Source organism: Dinoponera quadriceps, unplaced genomic scaffold (assembly GCF_001313825.1).
Source record: "Dinoponera quadriceps isolate SergipeBrazil2010 unplaced genomic scaffold, ASM131382v1 scaffold1782, whole genome shotgun sequence".
NCBI classification, from domain to species: Eukaryota; Metazoa; Arthropoda; class Insecta; order Hymenoptera; family Formicidae; genus Dinoponera; species Dinoponera quadriceps.
Window position 1 is genome coordinate 792,633 of NW_014555947.1, and position 17,933 is coordinate 810,565.

Here is a 17,933-nt window from a genome sequence, read left to right on the forward strand (position 1 = left end):
AATGATTCAATCGACAGGCTTCAATCGAGTAAAGAAACAAACTCGATGATATCGCGCATTCGTGCTCCACGCAATGCGCATACAGCGAAGTGAATTGGGAACACCCTGACTTCCCCGAGTAATATATTGTATATGACGAATCCGACGGATAGAACTGGAATTGCGGTCTCACGTTTCCACGAGGAAATAGCTGCGAATGAATTTCAACGGATCTAGTTCAATTCGGATAGAATTTCAGTGAAATGAGATTGAACGTGTAATTAATTCCCACGTGCTCGACTGAATTAATTGCTTCCGCGAGTAGACCGAACAACTGCGAACGCGGCTCTTCGTCGTTACACGTGGGGAATCCTCGCGAAGGACCACGCAATTCCTGCTGAAGCAGATGGTTGATCACGGCTGCGGAATAATTATTTCCTCAGGTGAACGGGGAAAATCCTATGATCGACTTCGATTTGTACGCGTCGCATACGGCGGCTATGAAAGTTACATTTTTTTTTTTCCAAAGATCTTTATTTTTGTGATTGATCCTGCTGATTAATTATTGCTACAGTTCAAAGACTAAACTACATCTGTCCGTCGTATGTCTACATGACGCATCATTGTAGAACTTCGGTAATTTACGAATGTCTGAAGTACTCGCGCGAAACATGCTTCTAACAAAGTTAATATATTGCCAACCGTGGAGATATAACTACCCCTTTTTCGATATTTGTTGGTCGACCGATCAAGCTAAACTTTTAATGATTCTGAAGAAAAATTATTATTTGCATTTTTCTTCTTCATTGCATATATCTTATGTTGACTCCCTATTCTGCAAAAATAGTAAAAATTCAGGTCGATGTGTTACTGTGTACCGTTTTCGAAAAATATAATTTTCACACAAAGCCTGCACGGAAAAAATATCAACTCATGCAACTGAATACGAACCAGGTGAAAACTCGATGGCTAGAAATGATATCTTTGTTACCGCAGCTGAAAACATCCGTGTGAACGATCAGCTGCATTAAAATTAGGTTGAGACGACCGAGAACAATTGAACGAGCAAAAACCTCCAACAGAAATCTTTTTATTCGTATAACCGAGTTTTCATCTTACATTAATGGAATTGTTTTGTTTCTATGTGGCGAAGCGCAATTTGTGCGCTTGACAATGTGTTAAGATCGTCAACATTAATGTCTCGAATAGAAATAACTTCTATCTATCGAAATCTGTTCTATCGAAATCTCATCGAGACACGTAAATACTTCACTCAACAGACTATGATCTTGTTTCCAGTGTAACTAGAGCGACTCGGTTTCCGGCATCTCTTTTCCTATCTTTATTTTCATTTTTATTTTTTTCCTTCACTTGTATTTTTTTAATTTTTTTCATTTTCCCTTCGCTCAATTTATTAAGTAATTCTCACCGCATCTTCTTTCTATGTAACGTTCTTAGTCCCAGGATGTAAATAAACGCAGTTATCTATCTATCTATTCACGCAGAGATGTGGTCCAGAATCCACGTGACGTACTCGGCAATCTTGCTGTAAACCGCAGGCGTCAAGGAACCGCCACAGTTCTTCGCGCCGAAGGAGACGATGCCGATAAAATAGTACCTTGGAGGTCCATCCGAGCTCTCTACTTTCATGAGAGGGCCACCACTATCGCCACCGCAAGAGTCCTCGCCCAAGACACCACCCACGCACATTTGCCTGTTGTCGATGTTCGTGTAACTCTTGAAGGATATTTGACATCTGTTAGTGTCAACGATCGGCAGTTTGACCGTCTGCAAAATCGTGCTGGGCTTTGGATCGTCTGTTGATAACGAATTCATTTCTCACTCAAACAGCAAATTTTTATTACGGGATGGCGGAAAGGGACGAGCAACAAAGGAATTGGAATTTTAGGCTCGAAGCGTAAATGAAAATACTGCACTCAAAAGTGCAAGAGTGAATGTTTCACTCAAGCTTAAAATGAATTCTGATTCCATATCAGCGAATGTTTCGATCTATCGAAGCGAATATGTTTCTGTGACGGTGGAGTACATTAGGTTCATTCTTCAATTCCGAGTGAAAATATTCTCTCGACAATTCAGAGTGGAGAATATACTCTATATAAAAGTGAAAAGTCATTCGAATTGATTTGTTGGTCACTCTATTATTCGAGTGAGTTTCCATTCCAAGAAGCTTAGAGAGAAGATAATCGCACGGAAAAGAAGCGTTAACGAAACGCTAAACTGCTCCTGATGGAAATTTAACTCGTTGTACATCGCGATTTAATAAAGACCGACCTTGTTGATATCCGTTAGTAATTTCAAACAGATAACATTTTGCACCGTTTTCACAGGAAGTGGAATAACGAGGAAACGAATGTGGTATTTGAACGGGAAATATATCTTGGTAGTAATACACAGATACATCCGCGGAAGTGTCTTACTGATATCGTATATCCCCCAACCAGCGACTTCCGCAACCTGGCCGACAAAATCCTTCGTCAAGAGTTGACCGCTTACCATGCATATCGGTCTCACATGATCTGCGTGTTACAGCAGAAAATCAATTTACTTTCGGGAAATTGACAACTGACGTAGATCGTAACCGCACAAATGAAAGAAAACTTCTAATCTGTTTCTCGAAATAATACGCGGGGGATTTCATTCGATCTACTTCAGCAGACCAAAGATCACCGGGGACTCAATCGGAGAAGTCGTACGTGTTACACATTTTTTACCGATAATTAAGACTGGTCGATGAACATTTCTTGCGAGCAAATCAACACTCACCATTATAAGTTACCGGTTTCTTCAGCCGTATAATAGCTATGTCGTTCTTATACAGCGGTGTATCGTAATTCTCGTGGACGATTATCGATTCCGGCGGCGAATCTTGCACCGATTCCGCGCAATAGCCATTCTCACAGTCGGGATCTGTCAAGGTGTTGTGCTCACCCAAACGAATTCCACCGATCTTTAAACTTAGAGGAGTCTCATTATAATAAGGAGTTTTAGCAATACCGTTTTTCAAATACAATAAACGCTAAAGCACGCCCACTGCCAGTACCGATAATGAATATCAGGACGCACTTTAACGTTTACTGTACCTGAAAAATGATACTGCTAGAACTCCCTGACATATAACAACTAAACATTATATTGAAGCTTATAAAGACAAGAATAAATAAACATAGTTTACAAAGTTAATCGTAACAATTGTTATGCCTCTTATGTAGGGTAATCTAAGAGACAAATGAAAATTAATCTTTGAGTGTAAAAAAATATAATTATAGCTTTGTATGTAATGATTATATTAAAAAAAAAAAAATCAATAATATAATCATTCGCGTTCCTTTAGGCCTCTATAACCGAAAAAGATTTTTTCACTCGGCGAAGGTTAATGTTATGAATATTCAATGAACGATCGATGATGTGTATTGAGAAGGAATTTTCTCTATCTCTCTCTCTCTCTCTTTGGCGATAAAGTTGAAATACCCTTCGGGCAGATTCGTTACGCAATGGGCGGCCGTGACTACGTATAGTTGATTGATTAAGCTGCCACCGCATCTATAGGTTAATTCGTCGCCCTCACTAGGGTTGCTGTAACCAATTCTCGCGATCCAAGGATATGCGCCCAGAGTCGCATTCTTGCCGCCGATAATACGAACGCTGTTGGAATTTCCACACTTTCTGTGCTCCAGCAGCATCCATTTGGGATGTTTCGTCACATCGACTGTACGGATCATTAAATCTGCTACAGTATTTGTTTTCCCATAGATTTCTCTAATGTTAATCTTTATCAAAATTCTAACGAATAAGCTTTGCTTAGCGTGATGAGATTATATTTTAAATATTTCAAATATCGGGTCAGTCAAAACGTTCAGTTTGATTTTTCAGGCAGATTCTGACTTTGTCGCATTCAATGGAAATAAGTTATTCATTAACTAAATAATCACTATCGTTGCCTATGACGAATATGCACAAGTTTCGACACCATTCCTTTATTTTTAATGTAGAAAGCGGCCGGCTTACTGTTGAAGACGACCAAAAATCTAACCGAATTTTTCAAGTGTCCCGATTTTTATGAAGAGATTCAATTCTTAAATTGGTCGAAGCAAAAGTAGAGGACTTACTCGTAGAAAGCGCTATGGAAATATAGCACAAAAATATAAAACGACACAATAGACATCGCATTCTGTCTGAAAACTGAAAGACAAACTTATTGTTCCGATCAGTGCCATCTATGATCAATATTAATTTTATAAAACGCTATCGTGATATTTTTATAATCGCAGGATATCCTCACCGTAAGCTGCAGCAACATTATGCGCAAATTCTATACTGGAGACCTGGTCTCTTGTCAGGTGCAACATTCGGACTACGTCCCGACCGCTAACATTTATTTTACTAATCTTCCATGCGCCGCTCTACCTTATCTCTACCGTATCAAAACGCGCATTATAGCCCGGTTGATCTCACTTTATAATTCGTTCAGCTATGACTCCAGCTTATGATATTAACTATCCATCGCTCAACGTATAAGCGACCGAAGTAAGACGACCGTACTTCCGCGAAGAATTACATTGCGTTGATTCTCCTCTCGCAAAATACAAAATGATTTTGGTTATTTTTTGCTTGAAAATTGATCTCCCACAAGATTTGCCCTCGGAGTGACATTTTATATTCTACTAATATTTCTTTTAACAATTTTTTTTTACTGCATCATATCTTTTGGAATTGAACAAAATATAAACGTCTGTCAGACGAATTTGCTGTCAAATGAAGTGTCAACGGATAGCAATTCAAAATGTTAAGGGGTGATAGTTGGAATTTTCAAAATGGTTTTCGAGGATAGGACTCTTATGTCGTTGTCATTGTCAAGTTTATACAAAACTCGAGTTTATTCGAAATTTAAAAATGGCGACATGTCTATCGCAAACAGGGTAAATATCAAACGAAATGCAACATATAAAGCGCGAGATTGCGAAATAAATCGTATAAAACAATATCGTCGACCTTCCAGCTCCGATTTTGCAAAACCTGTTGTCAACCTTATTTCTATATTTGCCCACGCGATCTTGTAAGATGTAAGTATACCGCATATTTAACAACGCTAGTAAACTTATTAGCACCATTAATTTGTAACCAATTCTTGATAAATGTTGCAGACAAGACACAGTTAAAAGCTCACCGAGAAGGACATGACAATTTCATTTTTATCAGCACGAAGTGCATCGCGGATCTTTATCATTGGACACAGGAGCACGTGTTTAAACGATTGCGTGCAGATAATTTCTTATGGTCAATCGTCATGTCGACGTTTTTATTTGCAATCGGAATAAAGCTCAATCTGGAACTGAACGCTTGGAATTTACCAAAAACCACTGGCAGGTAGAATTGAGTATTTTTTAGAGAACAATTTAAACATCATCTTATTCAACATAATTTATTTTATGATATTCCAATCTGTATAAAAGAGAAAAATATGTATTCATAGTTTCATGTTTACATTGTTAAATTATTTCTAGAATATTATTATGAAAACCAGACATTCCAAATAGAATGCCTGTTATAAAACCCACTACTAACCCACAAATTAATGAATTCTAAAACTGGATGAAGTATCATAAAATGTACCTACAGTATTACGTGTTGAAACTAATATAAAAAGGAAGATAATTCCATCTTACACCTAATCCATATCTATCCTAATGCGACTTGATTTATTCGACCTGTCCTATTTATATGTAATCGTTTCTACTCCGGATTCTGCAGATTTTTCTTCTGAATTTTCAACAGATTCGTCGATACATTTTGTATCTGTTGGTTCTGTAGATAGAACTTTCTTGTTCACGTGATTATCAGTTGATATTGTGGAATGTTCGCTTTCTATCGTTGTGCTTTCATCGACCTTGCTATTTTCATCGCTAGAATGTCCACTGTCGTTTGATACTTGTTGCGCTGTTTTGTTTTCTTTTGTGGATGACATGTTATCGCTATCACTGTCGTCAGAAGAGTCCAATTCATCAGAATCGATATCTAGATCCAACATAGTTTTGCGTTTGTTTGGTTTATCATCCTCTTTCAATTTTCTCTTTACACCAGATGTAACAGCAGCTTTGAAGCCTTCTTCCACTGCGTCTCCAACTCTTTCTGTCAGCTCTGATCTTTCCTGCTCATAACGCCGGTCTTTAAACTCGTGTCTTGGTTCAGCGCATAGTTTCTCCAGTTTCTTCTTCTTACGTTCTGCTATTTCTTCCTTCCTCTTAGCTTGTTTCTCAATCCAAGCCTTTAGCCTCTTCTCTTCGTTTATATCACGTAATCTACGGCCGCTCAGGTCTCTGCAAGCCTCACGGTTCGTGGTCTTCTCTATCTGTGCACCTATCGCACGTAACATAGAACCAAAGCCACCCTTGCCACCCAATGTCCTTGGAACAATAGTCATATAGCCATGACAGATATCATCTTCATGCATAAGTCGACCATTGTATACGGTGTAATATTCATCCCGCTTAATCCCCTGAATAACGAAAATTGACCTATTAAATGTCTAATCACTATTGACACATTTGTTTATAACTATTAATCATTGGTGACATAAATATTGAAATAGTAAGCATATGTCAGATATATATACAATTAATTTTTTTGAATTAAAAAACTATAAAAACACTGATATACTATAATGCTAGGTACAAAGTTTTAATGTAATCATCAATGATTTTGCTGAAATAATATGAAATAAAATTAAAACAGATTTTAGCAGTAAATATTTGAGGTTAGATGTCATCGTCGTTTATTTACCACTGCTTCCTCGATTCGTTCCCATAGTTCGCGCGCTACTCCTGGTGTTTCACCCGCAAATATGCATCTCATAAATCCTCCCATGATCTCCATATGCAACATTTTGACTCTGTGTTGTGCAAAACGTCTAAAATATATAAAATACTTTCGCACTTTTGATTGCTTCGAACACAACGCGGAGAGCAGCTACGTTTGTATGCGATATGTGGTGCGTTTCAAGTTTATTTCGCTCTTATGAGAAGCAGCGCAGTGTGCTATTGACTTTAAACATTAAACGAATCAGCCAATCAGGATCGAGCATTATCTTATGCACCAAAAGTGTTCTTTTTAGCGGAAATTAATGCAATAAGTGTAGAATACAGTTAACACCCGTCCAATTTGAACTTGGATTTGGAACCTGTGAAGAAGCTGGTAAGAAAACCGAAAAGGTAATCTTACGTATTAATAAAACACATATACATATATATATATATATATATTAAAATGTTAATAATTTTCTCAAAGTGTAAGAACGTTTTATACGTTTCTTAGGGGTTAACATTTAAGGTTTAAAGGATTTGGCATAACTCCCGGTCAAGGATATTCAATAAATACTTGGTATTTATTACTTAAATTTATGACTATTATTTCCTTAAAAATAAAATTACAAAAGAACGTCGTGGGAAAGTCTTAGAACTAAGTATGTTACACAACTCTAGCTCATTTCTATACTTTATTTCCTTATCATATTAATTCGCGTAATTATCCACGGATTACGACATGAAAGACGAAACCCTGCCACCGGTTTCACTTTCACAGACTTCGTTTCGTCCCGTTCGTTTCTTTTTTTTTTTTACATTTTAGCCTTATATACAGCAAATTCTTAGCTTTATATACAGCGCTTAGGAACATTATCGTACATTTCCCTGCCGCCGTGAGATGTGGCCGGTACCGCCTCAGTCACCCTGAGAGATCGGGGAACCGCGATCACGCTTCGAACCCTTGCCCTTGCCCTTCGACTTGGTCTCCCGCTTCCGACTGATCGACGAAGTCGACGTGGTGGATGCAGAATCGGCCGGGCTGGAGTGGCTGGAGCCCTCCCTGTCCCATCTCGCCAAAGCCTCCCGCAGATTCTGTCCGTCAGCTTCTTCGTACGTGTCTACGTCCACGTGGAGATTGTCTTGCTGGCTGCCGGACTCTAAATTCGCGCGCATTTCTTTGCGCTGGTCGTCGGTGTGCTGCGGACAGCGCATCGAGCGGGTGCACAGCTTCTTCGTGTGCTCGGACACGACGCCGCAGATCTGCGTGAGCAGCGCCCGCTTGTCCACCAGCGACATGTTCTCGTAATTGGACGGTGAGTTCTCGTTACTGCTGTGCGCGTGCTCGCTCATCGCCTCGCCGTTCCTCTGCTGCGCGCCGCCGCCGGCTTGTTGCTGCTGCTTCTGCTGTTTGGCACGCTTGTTCATGCCGTTGCGGTCTTTGCGCGGACGTCGGCGCTTGTTGTCGTTGGTCAGACTCCAGTCGACGTCGTCGTCGTCGTCGCTTATCACGCCGCCGTAAGTGCTCAGGTCCTTGGAGTTGTTGGCGATGCGTCGCGATGCGATGCGCGAGCTGTTTCTACCCATGCCCATGCATTTTTCTAGGTGTGTTGCGAACCGGCATGCCGCCACGCTGCGGTCGCAGTTCGGGCAGATGCACTCCTGCGACTTCTTCACGGGATGCTGGCCGAACACGTCCAGACCGGGCGTGTCTGAAAGGAAACATGTATACGTGGACACATATCGATCATCGGGATCTCCTCGAGAATGTTCTTCGTATTAACATTTCTTCGTTACTAATTCTCTCCTCCTTTCTTCCAAATATAAATGATTAATATTGTATTATAAATAACGATTAAATAGAGAATGATGAAAAATAATATCATAAATATATGATTTATGATAAGCAGGTTTCAACGAATCTAAAAAATGGAGTCATTATGGTTTCACTTACCGACAATGGCGTAGGATTCGTCATCGGGGATGCCCTCCTCGACGTCGGAACTACCGGTCTTCGTGGTACGATGAACGTCGAAAACGAAACCCATCAGAACTTCGTCCAACAGATCCTCGTAAATCTCTTTCGTGGCTGTTTCGATGTTCTCCGGCTTGCTCATGAAGTCCAAGAATTGCTGATTCAACTCCTGGATTCTCTCCTCTGTTACAGACATCTTGGCTTCAGGAACGATCGAGCTGCTTATCTATGTATGCGCTGAGTCCTGCATCACGACAAAAATATCCAGTTTAATTGGCGATCGCTCGTCAGCAAAATCGAGCTCGATGGAAAATCATCTGTACATCTGCACTGAAGGGCTCCAGAAAACAGAATAAATGTTGGAAAAGGATCGTGGAGAAAAAGAAAGTTTTCATATTTATATGGTTAAGTTTTCCTAGACTTTCAAATGACATTTTAATTCAGTGTGACGGAAGGCAACTCTGTAAAAATATACCTGCTTTATCGCATACCCAATTCTTATCTATAAGATATGCAAGATTTTTCTAATCTGTAAAACGATTCATCTTCCAAGCCAATGAAAGCGTCGACGATATCTAATAAATATTTTTGAAAATCATTTATATTTATAGTATATTTTGTAAAAAAAAATTTCTTTCAATCAATTGAGAATTCGTTATAGAACTTACCACTAGAGTCAGCAGTTGAAATTGATATAATCTAAATTGGAAGTCACCAAAATATCATTTTTCCATTCCGAATGTGTAATTATATGAAATGTAATCTGAATGTAAAAATCCAAATCGGGTTTCCAGGACACCCCGTATATCGCGAGCAGGGCTATAACCTCAAAGAACAGATGATGGAACGTAGGCTTGATTAGCACGATGTAATGTTAGTAAGAGTCTTATGGCTAGAGGCTTTTCTAACGAGATTCTTTTTTTAACAAAAAGTACAAAGTGTTCGTATGAATACCTGGCACCGTTCTGTTTACGTTGTTTACGTTGTTTACGAGTGACAGCTGTGCGGTGAAATGCGCGTCATGGCGTAACGTTTCCTTCACGCGGACAATATCGAACGGCACGTTCGCGGAAAGATCCCCGTTCTTCTCTCGGGATGACTCTTGTTCGCAACTCCATCGGTCAAATAAGGAACCTTCGAAACAACATCCGACAGCGATAGGATTGACAGCTCGCGCATATCATACATTCATGCCTACATGCCACATGCGACACACATACACGCTCAAGTATCACGGAACGAGATCATTGTATTCGACATACTTTAACAACTGAATGTCTCACCAGAGAACCGTAGAAAATAAATGATCAAAGAATGCGGAAGGTTAAACATTTCCAAAAGATGTAAAATATTGGGTGTATACGAATATACCCAAGCGTGATCCATCCACACAATTAATGAGAGAAAAGTCGCAACGCTTTTATCTCGAGATGAATTCTACACGTTCGGCAACCAACGGGAAAATTTATCTTCTGAAAATTGTTAAGAAAATTCTCCCGTTGGACTGTGAAATTCGTCGAAAAGAGTGTTGCAGTCTTTCTTCCAGCTTAACTAGAAGTCATATTTGGCGCTATATGTGTATTATGTCACCTAACTCTGAAGTTGGTTTATTGTCGACAGAGAGGAGGAAAATCAAGCTTCCGCCTAACTTCAGGTACAACTTGAGATGCAGCGAAGAAATCAAACAGAATCGAGGTAGGAATCGGAGCTCCGGTGAGAGAATACATGACGCGCGCGTAGTTCATACCTTCTATCTTCTACGAACGATTCATCGTGCACCACGAGCGATTTGTTGCGAGTCGGAAGATGAGGTTTGGATCGTCTTGCGCGTGTATAACTGCTTTCACAGTCTCTCCTGTCGCAGTCGTAAGTCTGCGCATGCGAGCAGGTTTCAAGCGATACACAGCGGATCATGCCATTGTAAGCATCATTACGAAAAGTTTCTTCCGTTTGGCTTCTGTTTTGAGTGTATTCGTCGTATTTCATATATCCACGAGAACACACGACATCATTGTTTCGTGATGTTACATCCGTTCCTTTTTAATCGCAATATATATCCTCGCGGAATCTTTTTCTCTTTCTCTCGAGTCTCGTGTATATATATCCGTTTCACGTTAAGTGCAAAAAGTGTAAGTGCAGGCGCCACAAATGTTTTTGAAGGTGCATTATCCTAGATATAAGTACAGTTGATTCCGAAATGTTTTGAACACTTTTATCGATGCGGTTTGGGACTCAGTCGACGGTCCAATGAGAGAACTTGTTTTTGATTAATTCCTAGGAGTTCGGTCCTCTCATTGGACCATCGGCTGCGTTCCGAACTGCATCGAGAAAAGCGTGCAAACCGTGCGAGTGTATATATAACTGGGTTGTGGTATCTCGGAAATTCCCTAACTAAGAGGAGAAAGCGAGCGACGAGAACGGTAGACGCGTGGAAGAGACAACGCGCCCCTTGACATAGGCCATTTTCCGCGGCGTCAAGACTGAAAGGGCCTGTCTCTTCAGGGGCAAGTGTACTACGGGTGCTTCCTCTGAAGATTGTGCTAGAAAGATTTCCGAAGCTCGTTTTTCATCGCTACGATCGATAGGGCGAGAAGTAGCACGCATCATCGAATGCTTACCGATTCTCACGGGCTTCCGTAAACTGGAACGGAAGCAACAAGTAAGTGAGTCGGAGATCACGCAAAGTCGGTGAGCATACACGAATCTGGCTCGCCGAGGAGAGGTCCCTCCTGGTGGTCGGAAAAGGGACAGCGAGGAGAGGACATTATTATCACGAAGTCATAATCGCTTCTGAGACACAATGACAGAAACGCTGGAGGAGATAAGTGAGTGCAATTGAGTTTGTTCGCTTGTGTAACACATGTATGGAGTTGTGCACCTTGACGAGATCGTCGGTAGCATAGATTACGTATGACCGACCATAAAATTGGTTCTCTTTGAGTTGCTTGCCGAGTATATAAACATTACGAAATTCCTAAAATATGTCTTCTTCTATGTGTAATCTATATGTTATATATTTGTATCCTCACTTATTTTTCTATATTGATATATCATAGATACTTCAGTCTAAATTTTATGTGCATGTTTATGAAGAATTTCTTCTTGTACAAATAATATAATGAATCTTCTTATAGAGATCATACATCTGGATGATCCCGAGATACTGATCAAAGATGAAACTGCAGAAATATTATTTGGTAATTTCATTGTTTTGTTATATTGTACATATATAATATTAATAAGAAAGCAATAAGATTATAATTTAAACATCTTGCAGATGCAAATGTTACACAGAGTGAAGCTGTAGTAGTGGCTAATGCAGATGATATGAGAAGTATACTTTATATATATTCAAATGCATGATATTTCAGAAACCATTTCTGAGTATTATTTGGATTTTGAATTAATTTTTCATAATACTATCATTTTTTCAATGTTGAATGTACCTTGTACATGTATATATTTGTGTGATGCATAGCTGCAAAAGATTTGTCATATTGTACTATTTTTGAGCTTTACTTTATCAATATTTTTCTCTTATTTTTCTTTTGTTTTAGTTAATTAACGTCTGTTTTATTTTGTTAATAGTTATTTCTGAAAATGGTCAGATTTCAATTATAACTGATTATGAATGTGTGACATGTCACCGGGTCTTCCAATCTGAAGATGTAAGTCGGCTTTATCTGTTTTACTTATATTTTATATACACATTCTTTGTTTTTCTTATGTAAATAATTCCTATATAACACAAATAAATAATCTTATAAATTGTTTCATTGTTTAATTTTATGACAGATGTTGAAAGAACATTTAGACATGTGCAGAGAGGAAGATGATTCGACCAATATTCTGGAATTGAATAATTTGGCGAACTACGATTCGGATGAAGAGAACGAGAATGAGGATGAAGAAGATAAATATATCCTCCCAGATTTAATTGTGGAGGGTATGTATAATGGCCAATGTAACATCTACTTAATTTCACCGCCAAAGATTCTACATGTGTGATTATATTTCTTATAGATTTAGACACCAATAGACAAAAAAATAATAACAAACCTGTGATCAAGCCGGTGCCAGACACACAGTGTCACTGTTGCGCAGAGGATTTGAAGACTGCACACAGTGGGGGTGACTTCAGATGTTCCCACTGCGAGCTTCGTTTCAAGAAGAAAGCATCCTTAGACAGGCACATTATAGTTATTCACTGGAAGTGTGACTCTTGCACATGCAACATATGTGGCTCTTCTTTTCGTGATAAGAAAGAGCTGAATAAACATCGCTACACAACACATGGTGATCGTAAAATTTTCAAGTATGTTATATAAAATCTATAAAATTAATATCCTTGACATTCGACGTAGTCAACCGGAAGGATCATCACATAGTCGTGCTGATTCGCACATTGCTGATTTTTATTTCACATATTTTTTCAGATGTGAGCCTTGTGACACTTATTTTTCTCGCAGCTATCACTTAAATCGACACATAATGCAGTCCGGTTGTCACGGCAATATACTTAATACATTTAGTTGTCAAGTGAGTTTAATCTACATCGACAGGACTGGAACATTCTCGAGATTATGATACGATGCATAATATACTACAATATATTACAGGTTTGCAAGAAGGATTTCACGCGCAAGGATAACTTGCGAGAACATCTACGCACTCACGCGGGAACCCCGCAGCGGCAGAAGAAGTTATGTAAGTATTGCCCGAAGGCGTTCTTCACGAGTCAACAATTGCTGATACACGAGCGCATGCACACCGGTGAACGGCCGGTACAGTGCGACTTGTGTCCGAAAACATTCCTGTCGGCGTTAGCGTTGAAGAAGCACCGACGTGTACACACCGGAGAGAAACCGTTTGAATGTAAATATGTAAGTATATATCCTACTTCGGTTCTACGTCGTTTTGTGTTTTGCTTGAGCGAGGAGCAAGAACCATGGCAAACGTAAGAAAATTGACCAATCAAAATTGATTATTCTCTTTATGATTGGAAAAACAATTGACTGTAATTGGTCGATTTTCTTACTGCTTACGTTTTCCCATGTGCCATGGCCCCTAGTGTAGAATTAATAATGTGCCGCTTTTCGGCTAATCGCGTTATTCTATTGCAAGCTAACGTCGTGGATGGGTAAGATACCGCTGTAAGTTTCGATCATTGTCAACATGCACACTTTCGTATACGAGCACCAACAGGTAAAATTCGCTTTCAGTGTCAGAGAAAGTTCGCCGCTCGCGAGACGTTAAATCGCCATCAGCGTACCCACACCGGCGAGAAACCGCATACCTGTCAGTACTGTGGCAAGTCCTTCATACAGGCATCTCAATTAAGAGCGCACATATTTCACCATACCGGCGAGAATGGCTTTTATTGCGAAGTGTGCGGTAAAGCGTTCAACCGAAAAGCACGCTTGAATATCCACAAAAAATTCGTGCATGAGGGAGCGATCCCGTTCATGTGTAAAATTTGCGACAAGGGTTTCACGCGCAGGGAGGACCTAGTGAAACACTCACTACTGCACACTGGAGTTAAACGTAAGGGATCTTAGGCGATATTGCGTGAGAAAAAAACACATTGTTTATTGCATCACATCGTCATGCGAATGTGCAAATTTTGTTTCAGCGTTCAAGTGTGACAAATGTTCGAAAGCTTTCTCGGCGAAGTCTTCTCTGCAGGCTCACCTCAATACCCACAGGCGCGAGCCGCCCCAGTCATGCGTCGAGTGCAACAGAGTGTTCATCCGGCAGGACTGCTTAATGAGACACATTCGGGCGAAACATCGGGAATTGTTGGAGGACGTTATGAACGAAGTTGAGAAGAAGCATCTGCAGACGCAATTGTATAATATTGCGACGATTGCCGCGGCCAAAACGAAAACCGGCGAATCTAGGACACTGTCCATCGATGAGCTGCTGAAGGCCATTATAGATCTCCTGAGGATACTTATCGACGAGGAAACGCTACAAGTAAAAATCAACAGATATTGTTTGATCTCACCTTATTGTTACCTTAACAATGCGTTCTGATTTAATTATAAGGGTGATTTTCACCAACTTAAGTTAACCGACGATTAATCGATGCTTAAACGACCAATCGTATTAGCCAATTAGCAGTACTGATCAGTGCGATTAGTTGTTTAAGCGTCGCTTAACTGTCGGTTAATTTTAACCGGAATTGGTGAAAGTCACTCTAAGTCATCCGGCCCACTGATTTCATTGTGTGATGTCACTAGCTATTTGGTTGGCCGGAAGCACCAATACAAGACGTCCTCGAAGCCGTAATCAGAAGATGTGGACACGACCCAGTAACTTCCGAATCTTGTACGATCTTCACTGAGAGGCTGCGAGAAAATGTCAAGCTTCTGTTCACTGTAGTCATCGAGGACGACACCGTGAAATCTCTCTTGACGACGAAAACAGTAGATGATGTCATACTTCACGTTGTAGAAATATCTAACGGGACAAAAAAGAATTAGGGGAAAAAATGTAAGTCACTATCATGTAACAATTCACTTTTTTATCGGTTTACCGAAATGCGAGAAAGATAAACTAGGGAAACTATTTCAGCCAGTTATAAACCAATTTATAAATATCGATCGATTCGACAGGTTATTTGTAGATCATATTATAGCATGTAATTCAATACATTCATCGAATTTATACCTTTCATTGATGTACGTTAAAGCTATTTTTCGGGTCCATCACGGAGATGGTGGTGGAGGTAGATTAGGTAACTCATACGCATCATGTTTTAATATTGTTCATTTTGCTACGTTATTATACACTTACAATAATTATATTATACATTTATATATTATTCGTCATATTGCGATAATTTTTCTATAAGTATTCTATGTATTTATGTATATTTTTGGGATAACTACATTTTTGCCGACTTAAGCTATATCTTGTTACAAAATGCGCATTACGGGAACTATTTTTAAACATATTTTGTAATGTACTTTAAATATGTTTTTGAATATGTATTGCTGTTAGCTATGTAGATTGTTAACTCTTTTTTTTTTTGTTTTAACGAGAAAAATGTATTGTAGTAGTATATATGTAGTACATTGGTAAGATAAGGAAGAAAAGAGATAGACACGGTTTTATTTATTGTATCGTAGGCCTTAGAGAAATGCTTGACTTATCAGTTCAAAATAACGTTTTACACTTTAAGTCTTTATTATCTTAAGTAATGCATAATGACTCTCCTGTGTCTGGAATCTGCAGCTGTTGTGATTCATGACCGCTGTATAGGAAAAAAGTAAAAGAATAATAATGTAAACAAATATTGAGGACAATGTGTTAAAATTCAAGTCAGCCATTCTGCTAAGGTCCTAACTACAAAAATGAATGTTGATACTAAACGATTATACATACGTATATATATGCGATCAATATACTTTCTCTCTTAAAATATTTCCGAGAGGGATTTTTGATACAATAATTAAAAATTATACTTTAAAGGGTAATAATAACTAAGCAATTATATAAAATGCAAATATCATTGTAACTTGTACAGTTTGTTTACTGTGTCGAAACAACATTTTTCACATTTCCGCCATTTTGTTTTACCCGCCAATTGAACCGATACGCGTCTCCATGGTTACATTTCGAGTCACGGTAGCGCTTCCGCGATACTCGCGGGCAACTTCCGGTTGTCAGTGCAACGAGTTGCGCTTTGCCGCAAAGGAGCTGTCGTAGCCGTCATCGTCAACTGTGACTGTCATTCGTTCTCGTCGAGGAGAAGATCTTCAGGTGCCCGAGAGGCTTTCGAGGATTTTCAACGTGCCGTGACAGACTGGTACGGATCAATCATCAGCGGCGGTGAGTGATTCGTGTTGTTCTTTTTCCCACTCTCGCGTCCTTACACCTTGAGACGTCACGGCAATAACGATGCAGCGCACGTTGCGTGCCGACGCGAGGTCGTATCGATTTTACGCCGACTTTATGACGTTGTCGTGTCGCGACTTTCGGCTCGTTAATTTAGCCGCGAATTCGCAGAATCGCCGGACGCAGCAGTAATGGGCGGAATAATCATCATGGCGCTCTCGAGACACTCATTTCGACTAGGGAAATGTCATTTCACGTCACTCCGGGTCACGTAAGCGGACCGGAGCTAACTTGTACCTTCTTCGGGCGGTACGAGGAGACATGTAAACGCAGTAAGTTTAGGAGGTTAAATTCGTTGTAACGAGGCAGAGCTGCGCATGCGTTATGGTCGATAAACCTTGCATGATATTCGAAGAACGTAATATTTCGCGATCTGAATAAGAAACGAACCGTTTCACACCGCCAGCGAAAGTTACACGTTCGCAATTTACATCACCGAAATTAGGTGTGGCAAATTAACCTACACCATCAGTTCAAATTTCAAGTTCGAATAATAAAAAAAGATGGAGGACCGTCGATCTGCGATTAGCTTTCAGTTTTAGGAGCGTCGCCACACATACGGACAGTTCTCACAGATGCGATCTCTCGTCTTTTCGCAATCAAGACCCGGCGATCGATATGAACTTCGCGTTTTTTCACTTCGTAAAACGTGCGAGTACGCAGCGGCGCACTTTCGCGTTCGAAACGACCCGTGCCTCGCGCCGCGATTCCGTATCGGTGCGCCGGCCTTTCATTGGAACGCGTCATTGGGTAGCCGGGCCACGTGACCCGCGCCCTCTCGCGCCGCACTGTCGTTCCGCAGCGCGCTTCAACGCGCTCATTCGCGCTCCGAAAGACGTGGTGGACGGTACGTTGTAGATCGAGAGACTCGGTTTCCCATTCCACCGGCGGCGGCACGTAGGAAGTCGTCGTCGTCGTCGTTGCGTCGGTGTCAGTGACAGTCGGTAGTCTATCTCTCTCTCTTCTTCTCTCGGCCTCCTCTTCAGCGCGGAAGACGTGCCAGCAGATAGCAGCATTCGCTATCGATCTGCCTCAAGGTTAGTGAGTAACAGCCTAGCGCGGAACACCGGCGATTAAATACCGTTTCCTCTCGTGAGATGCGTCACGAGAGAACGTTCGCTGCGAGTAAGATCATTTGGGTATATATAGAGCGTGATGTATACACACACACACATCCACGCTTTCTGGCGCCCGGTTGTCTCTGGGTCAGGCTCAGACGCTTGGTCCGATTTTGTGTGGGTGAAAGGGAGGTTGGGGGAGGG

At 40.4% G+C, this 17,933-nt stretch overlaps 6 protein-coding genes across 12 annotated transcripts in view; 3 read left to right on the top strand and 3 right to left on the bottom strand.

The window, feature by feature from the left end:
- Window positions 1-1,431: 1,431 nt before the first annotated feature.
- LOC106746068 (serine protease easter) lies at window positions 1,432-4,363 on the bottom strand. The gene is made up of 6 exons (XM_014622241.1): window positions 4,280-4,363; window positions 4,107-4,179; window positions 3,469-3,706; window positions 2,764-2,954; window positions 2,418-2,516; window positions 1,432-1,796 (listed from the first exon to the last, which is right to left on the bottom strand). Exons 1-6 carry the CDS (start codon window positions 4,295-4,297, stop codon window positions 1,477-1,479), a joined length of 939 nt encoding a protein of 312 aa, XP_014477727.1. The 5' UTR covers window positions 4,298-4,363; the 3' UTR covers window positions 1,432-1,476.
- Window positions 4,364-4,866: 503 nt separating this feature from the next.
- LOC106746024 lies at window positions 4,867-5,393 on the top strand. Its single transcript, XM_014622123.1, has 2 exons — window positions 4,867-4,916; window positions 4,997-5,393. Exons 1-2 carry the CDS (start codon window positions 4,899-4,901, stop codon window positions 5,366-5,368), a joined length of 390 nt encoding a protein of 129 aa, XP_014477609.1. The 5' UTR covers window positions 4,867-4,898; the 3' UTR covers window positions 5,369-5,393.
- Window positions 5,394-5,450: 57 nt separating this feature from the next.
- On the bottom strand, window positions 5,451-6,974 carry LOC106746014 (protein SDE2 homolog). Its single transcript, XM_014622112.1, has 2 exons — window positions 6,778-6,974; window positions 5,451-6,493 (listed from the first exon to the last, which is right to left on the bottom strand). Exons 1-2 carry the CDS (start codon window positions 6,877-6,879, stop codon window positions 5,711-5,713), a joined length of 885 nt encoding a protein of 294 aa, XP_014477598.1. The 5' UTR covers window positions 6,880-6,974; the 3' UTR covers window positions 5,451-5,710.
- A 625-nt stretch (window positions 6,975-7,599) lies between these two features.
- LOC106746004 (ataxin-7-like protein 3) lies at window positions 7,600-10,687 on the bottom strand. 5 transcript variants are annotated; one of them, XM_014622096.1, is made up of 5 exons: window positions 9,724-10,039; window positions 9,438-9,595; window positions 9,245-9,344; window positions 8,749-9,013; window positions 7,600-8,506 (listed from the first exon to the last, which is right to left on the bottom strand). In XM_014622096.1, the coding sequence occupies exons 4-5, from the start codon at window positions 8,963-8,965 to the stop codon at window positions 7,713-7,715; spliced, it is 1,011 nt and encodes a 336-aa protein (XP_014477582.1). In that variant the 5' UTR covers window positions 8,966-9,013; window positions 9,245-9,344; window positions 9,438-9,595; window positions 9,724-10,039; the 3' UTR covers window positions 7,600-7,712. The 5 variants fall into 5 exon arrangements, with proteins under 5 accessions (XP_014477582.1, XP_014477580.1, XP_014477581.1 ...); XM_014622094.1 differs by lacking the exons at window positions 9,245-9,344; window positions 9,438-9,595 and adding an exon at window positions 10,517-10,687 and having other exon boundaries at window positions 9,724-9,903; XM_014622095.1 differs by lacking the exons at window positions 9,245-9,344; window positions 9,438-9,595 and adding an exon at window positions 10,053-10,504 and having other exon boundaries at window positions 9,724-9,903.
- A 496-nt stretch (window positions 10,688-11,183) lies between these two features.
- Window positions 11,184-16,195, top strand: LOC106746035 (protein suppressor of hairy wing). Of its 2 annotated transcripts, XM_014622154.1 has the most exons (11): window positions 11,184-11,594; window positions 11,904-11,966; window positions 12,047-12,103; window positions 12,358-12,437; window positions 12,565-12,715; window positions 12,793-13,084; window positions 13,206-13,308; window positions 13,389-13,652; window positions 13,992-14,313; window positions 14,402-14,745; window positions 15,012-16,195. In XM_014622154.1, exons 1-11 carry the CDS (start codon window positions 11,570-11,572, stop codon window positions 15,252-15,254), a joined length of 1,944 nt encoding a protein of 647 aa, XP_014477640.1. In that variant the 5' UTR covers window positions 11,184-11,569; the 3' UTR covers window positions 15,255-16,195. The 2 variants fall into 2 exon arrangements, with proteins under 2 accessions (XP_014477640.1, XP_014477642.1); XM_014622156.1 differs by lacking the exons at window positions 11,184-11,594; window positions 11,904-11,966; window positions 12,358-12,437 and having other exon boundaries at window positions 12,060-12,103.
- A 1,312-nt stretch (window positions 16,196-17,507) lies between these two features.
- The window catches only part of LOC106746036 (synaptosomal-associated protein 25), a 42,349-nt gene continuing 41,923 nt past the window's right edge, over window positions 17,508-17,933 (top strand). For both annotated transcript variants that reach the window (XM_014622159.1, XM_014622157.1), the window contains exon 1: window positions 17,508-17,708. The gene's annotated coding sequence lies outside the window, so the exon portion shown is untranslated. The remainder of the gene's footprint in view (window positions 17,709-17,933) is intronic.

Excerpts from the sequence above, each read along its gene's own strand:
- LOC106746004 (XM_014622094.1), bottom strand. The coding sequence starts at position 8,965 with ATGTCTGTAACAGAGGAGAGAATCCAGGAGTTGAATCAGCAATTCTTG. Across the intron at positions 8,507-8,748 it reads CGAATCCTACGCCATTGTCG|ACACGCCCGGTCTGGACGTG; the intron begins GTAAGTGAAACC and ends GTTTCCTTTCAG.
- LOC106746035 (XM_014622154.1), top strand. The coding sequence starts at position 11,570 with ATGACAGAAACGCTGGAGGAGATAA. Across the intron at positions 11,595-11,903 it reads AGAAACGCTGGAGGAGATAA|AGATCATACATCTGGATGAT; the intron begins GTGAGTGCAATT and ends ATCTTCTTATAG. Across the intron at positions 14,314-14,401 it reads ACTGCACACTGGAGTTAAAC|CGTTCAAGTGTGACAAATGT; the intron begins GTAAGGGATCTT and ends ATTTTGTTTCAG.
- LOC106746068 (XM_014622241.1), bottom strand. Across the intron at positions 2,955-3,468 it reads GTAACGAATCTGCCCGAAGG|TTTAAAGATCGGTGGAATTC; the intron begins GTATTTCAACTT and ends GACTCCTCTAAG. Across the intron at positions 1,797-2,417 it reads TTGGGGGATATACGATATCA|ACGATCCAAAGCCCAGCACG; the intron begins GTAAGACACTTC and ends CGTTATCAACAG.
- LOC106746014 (XM_014622112.1), bottom strand. The coding sequence starts at position 6,879 with ATGTTGCATATGGAGATCATGGGAGGATTTATGAGATGCATATTTGCG. Across the intron at positions 6,494-6,777 it reads AACGAATCGAGGAAGCAGTG|GGGATTAAGCGGGATGAATA; the intron begins GTAAATAAACGA and ends TTCGTTATTCAG.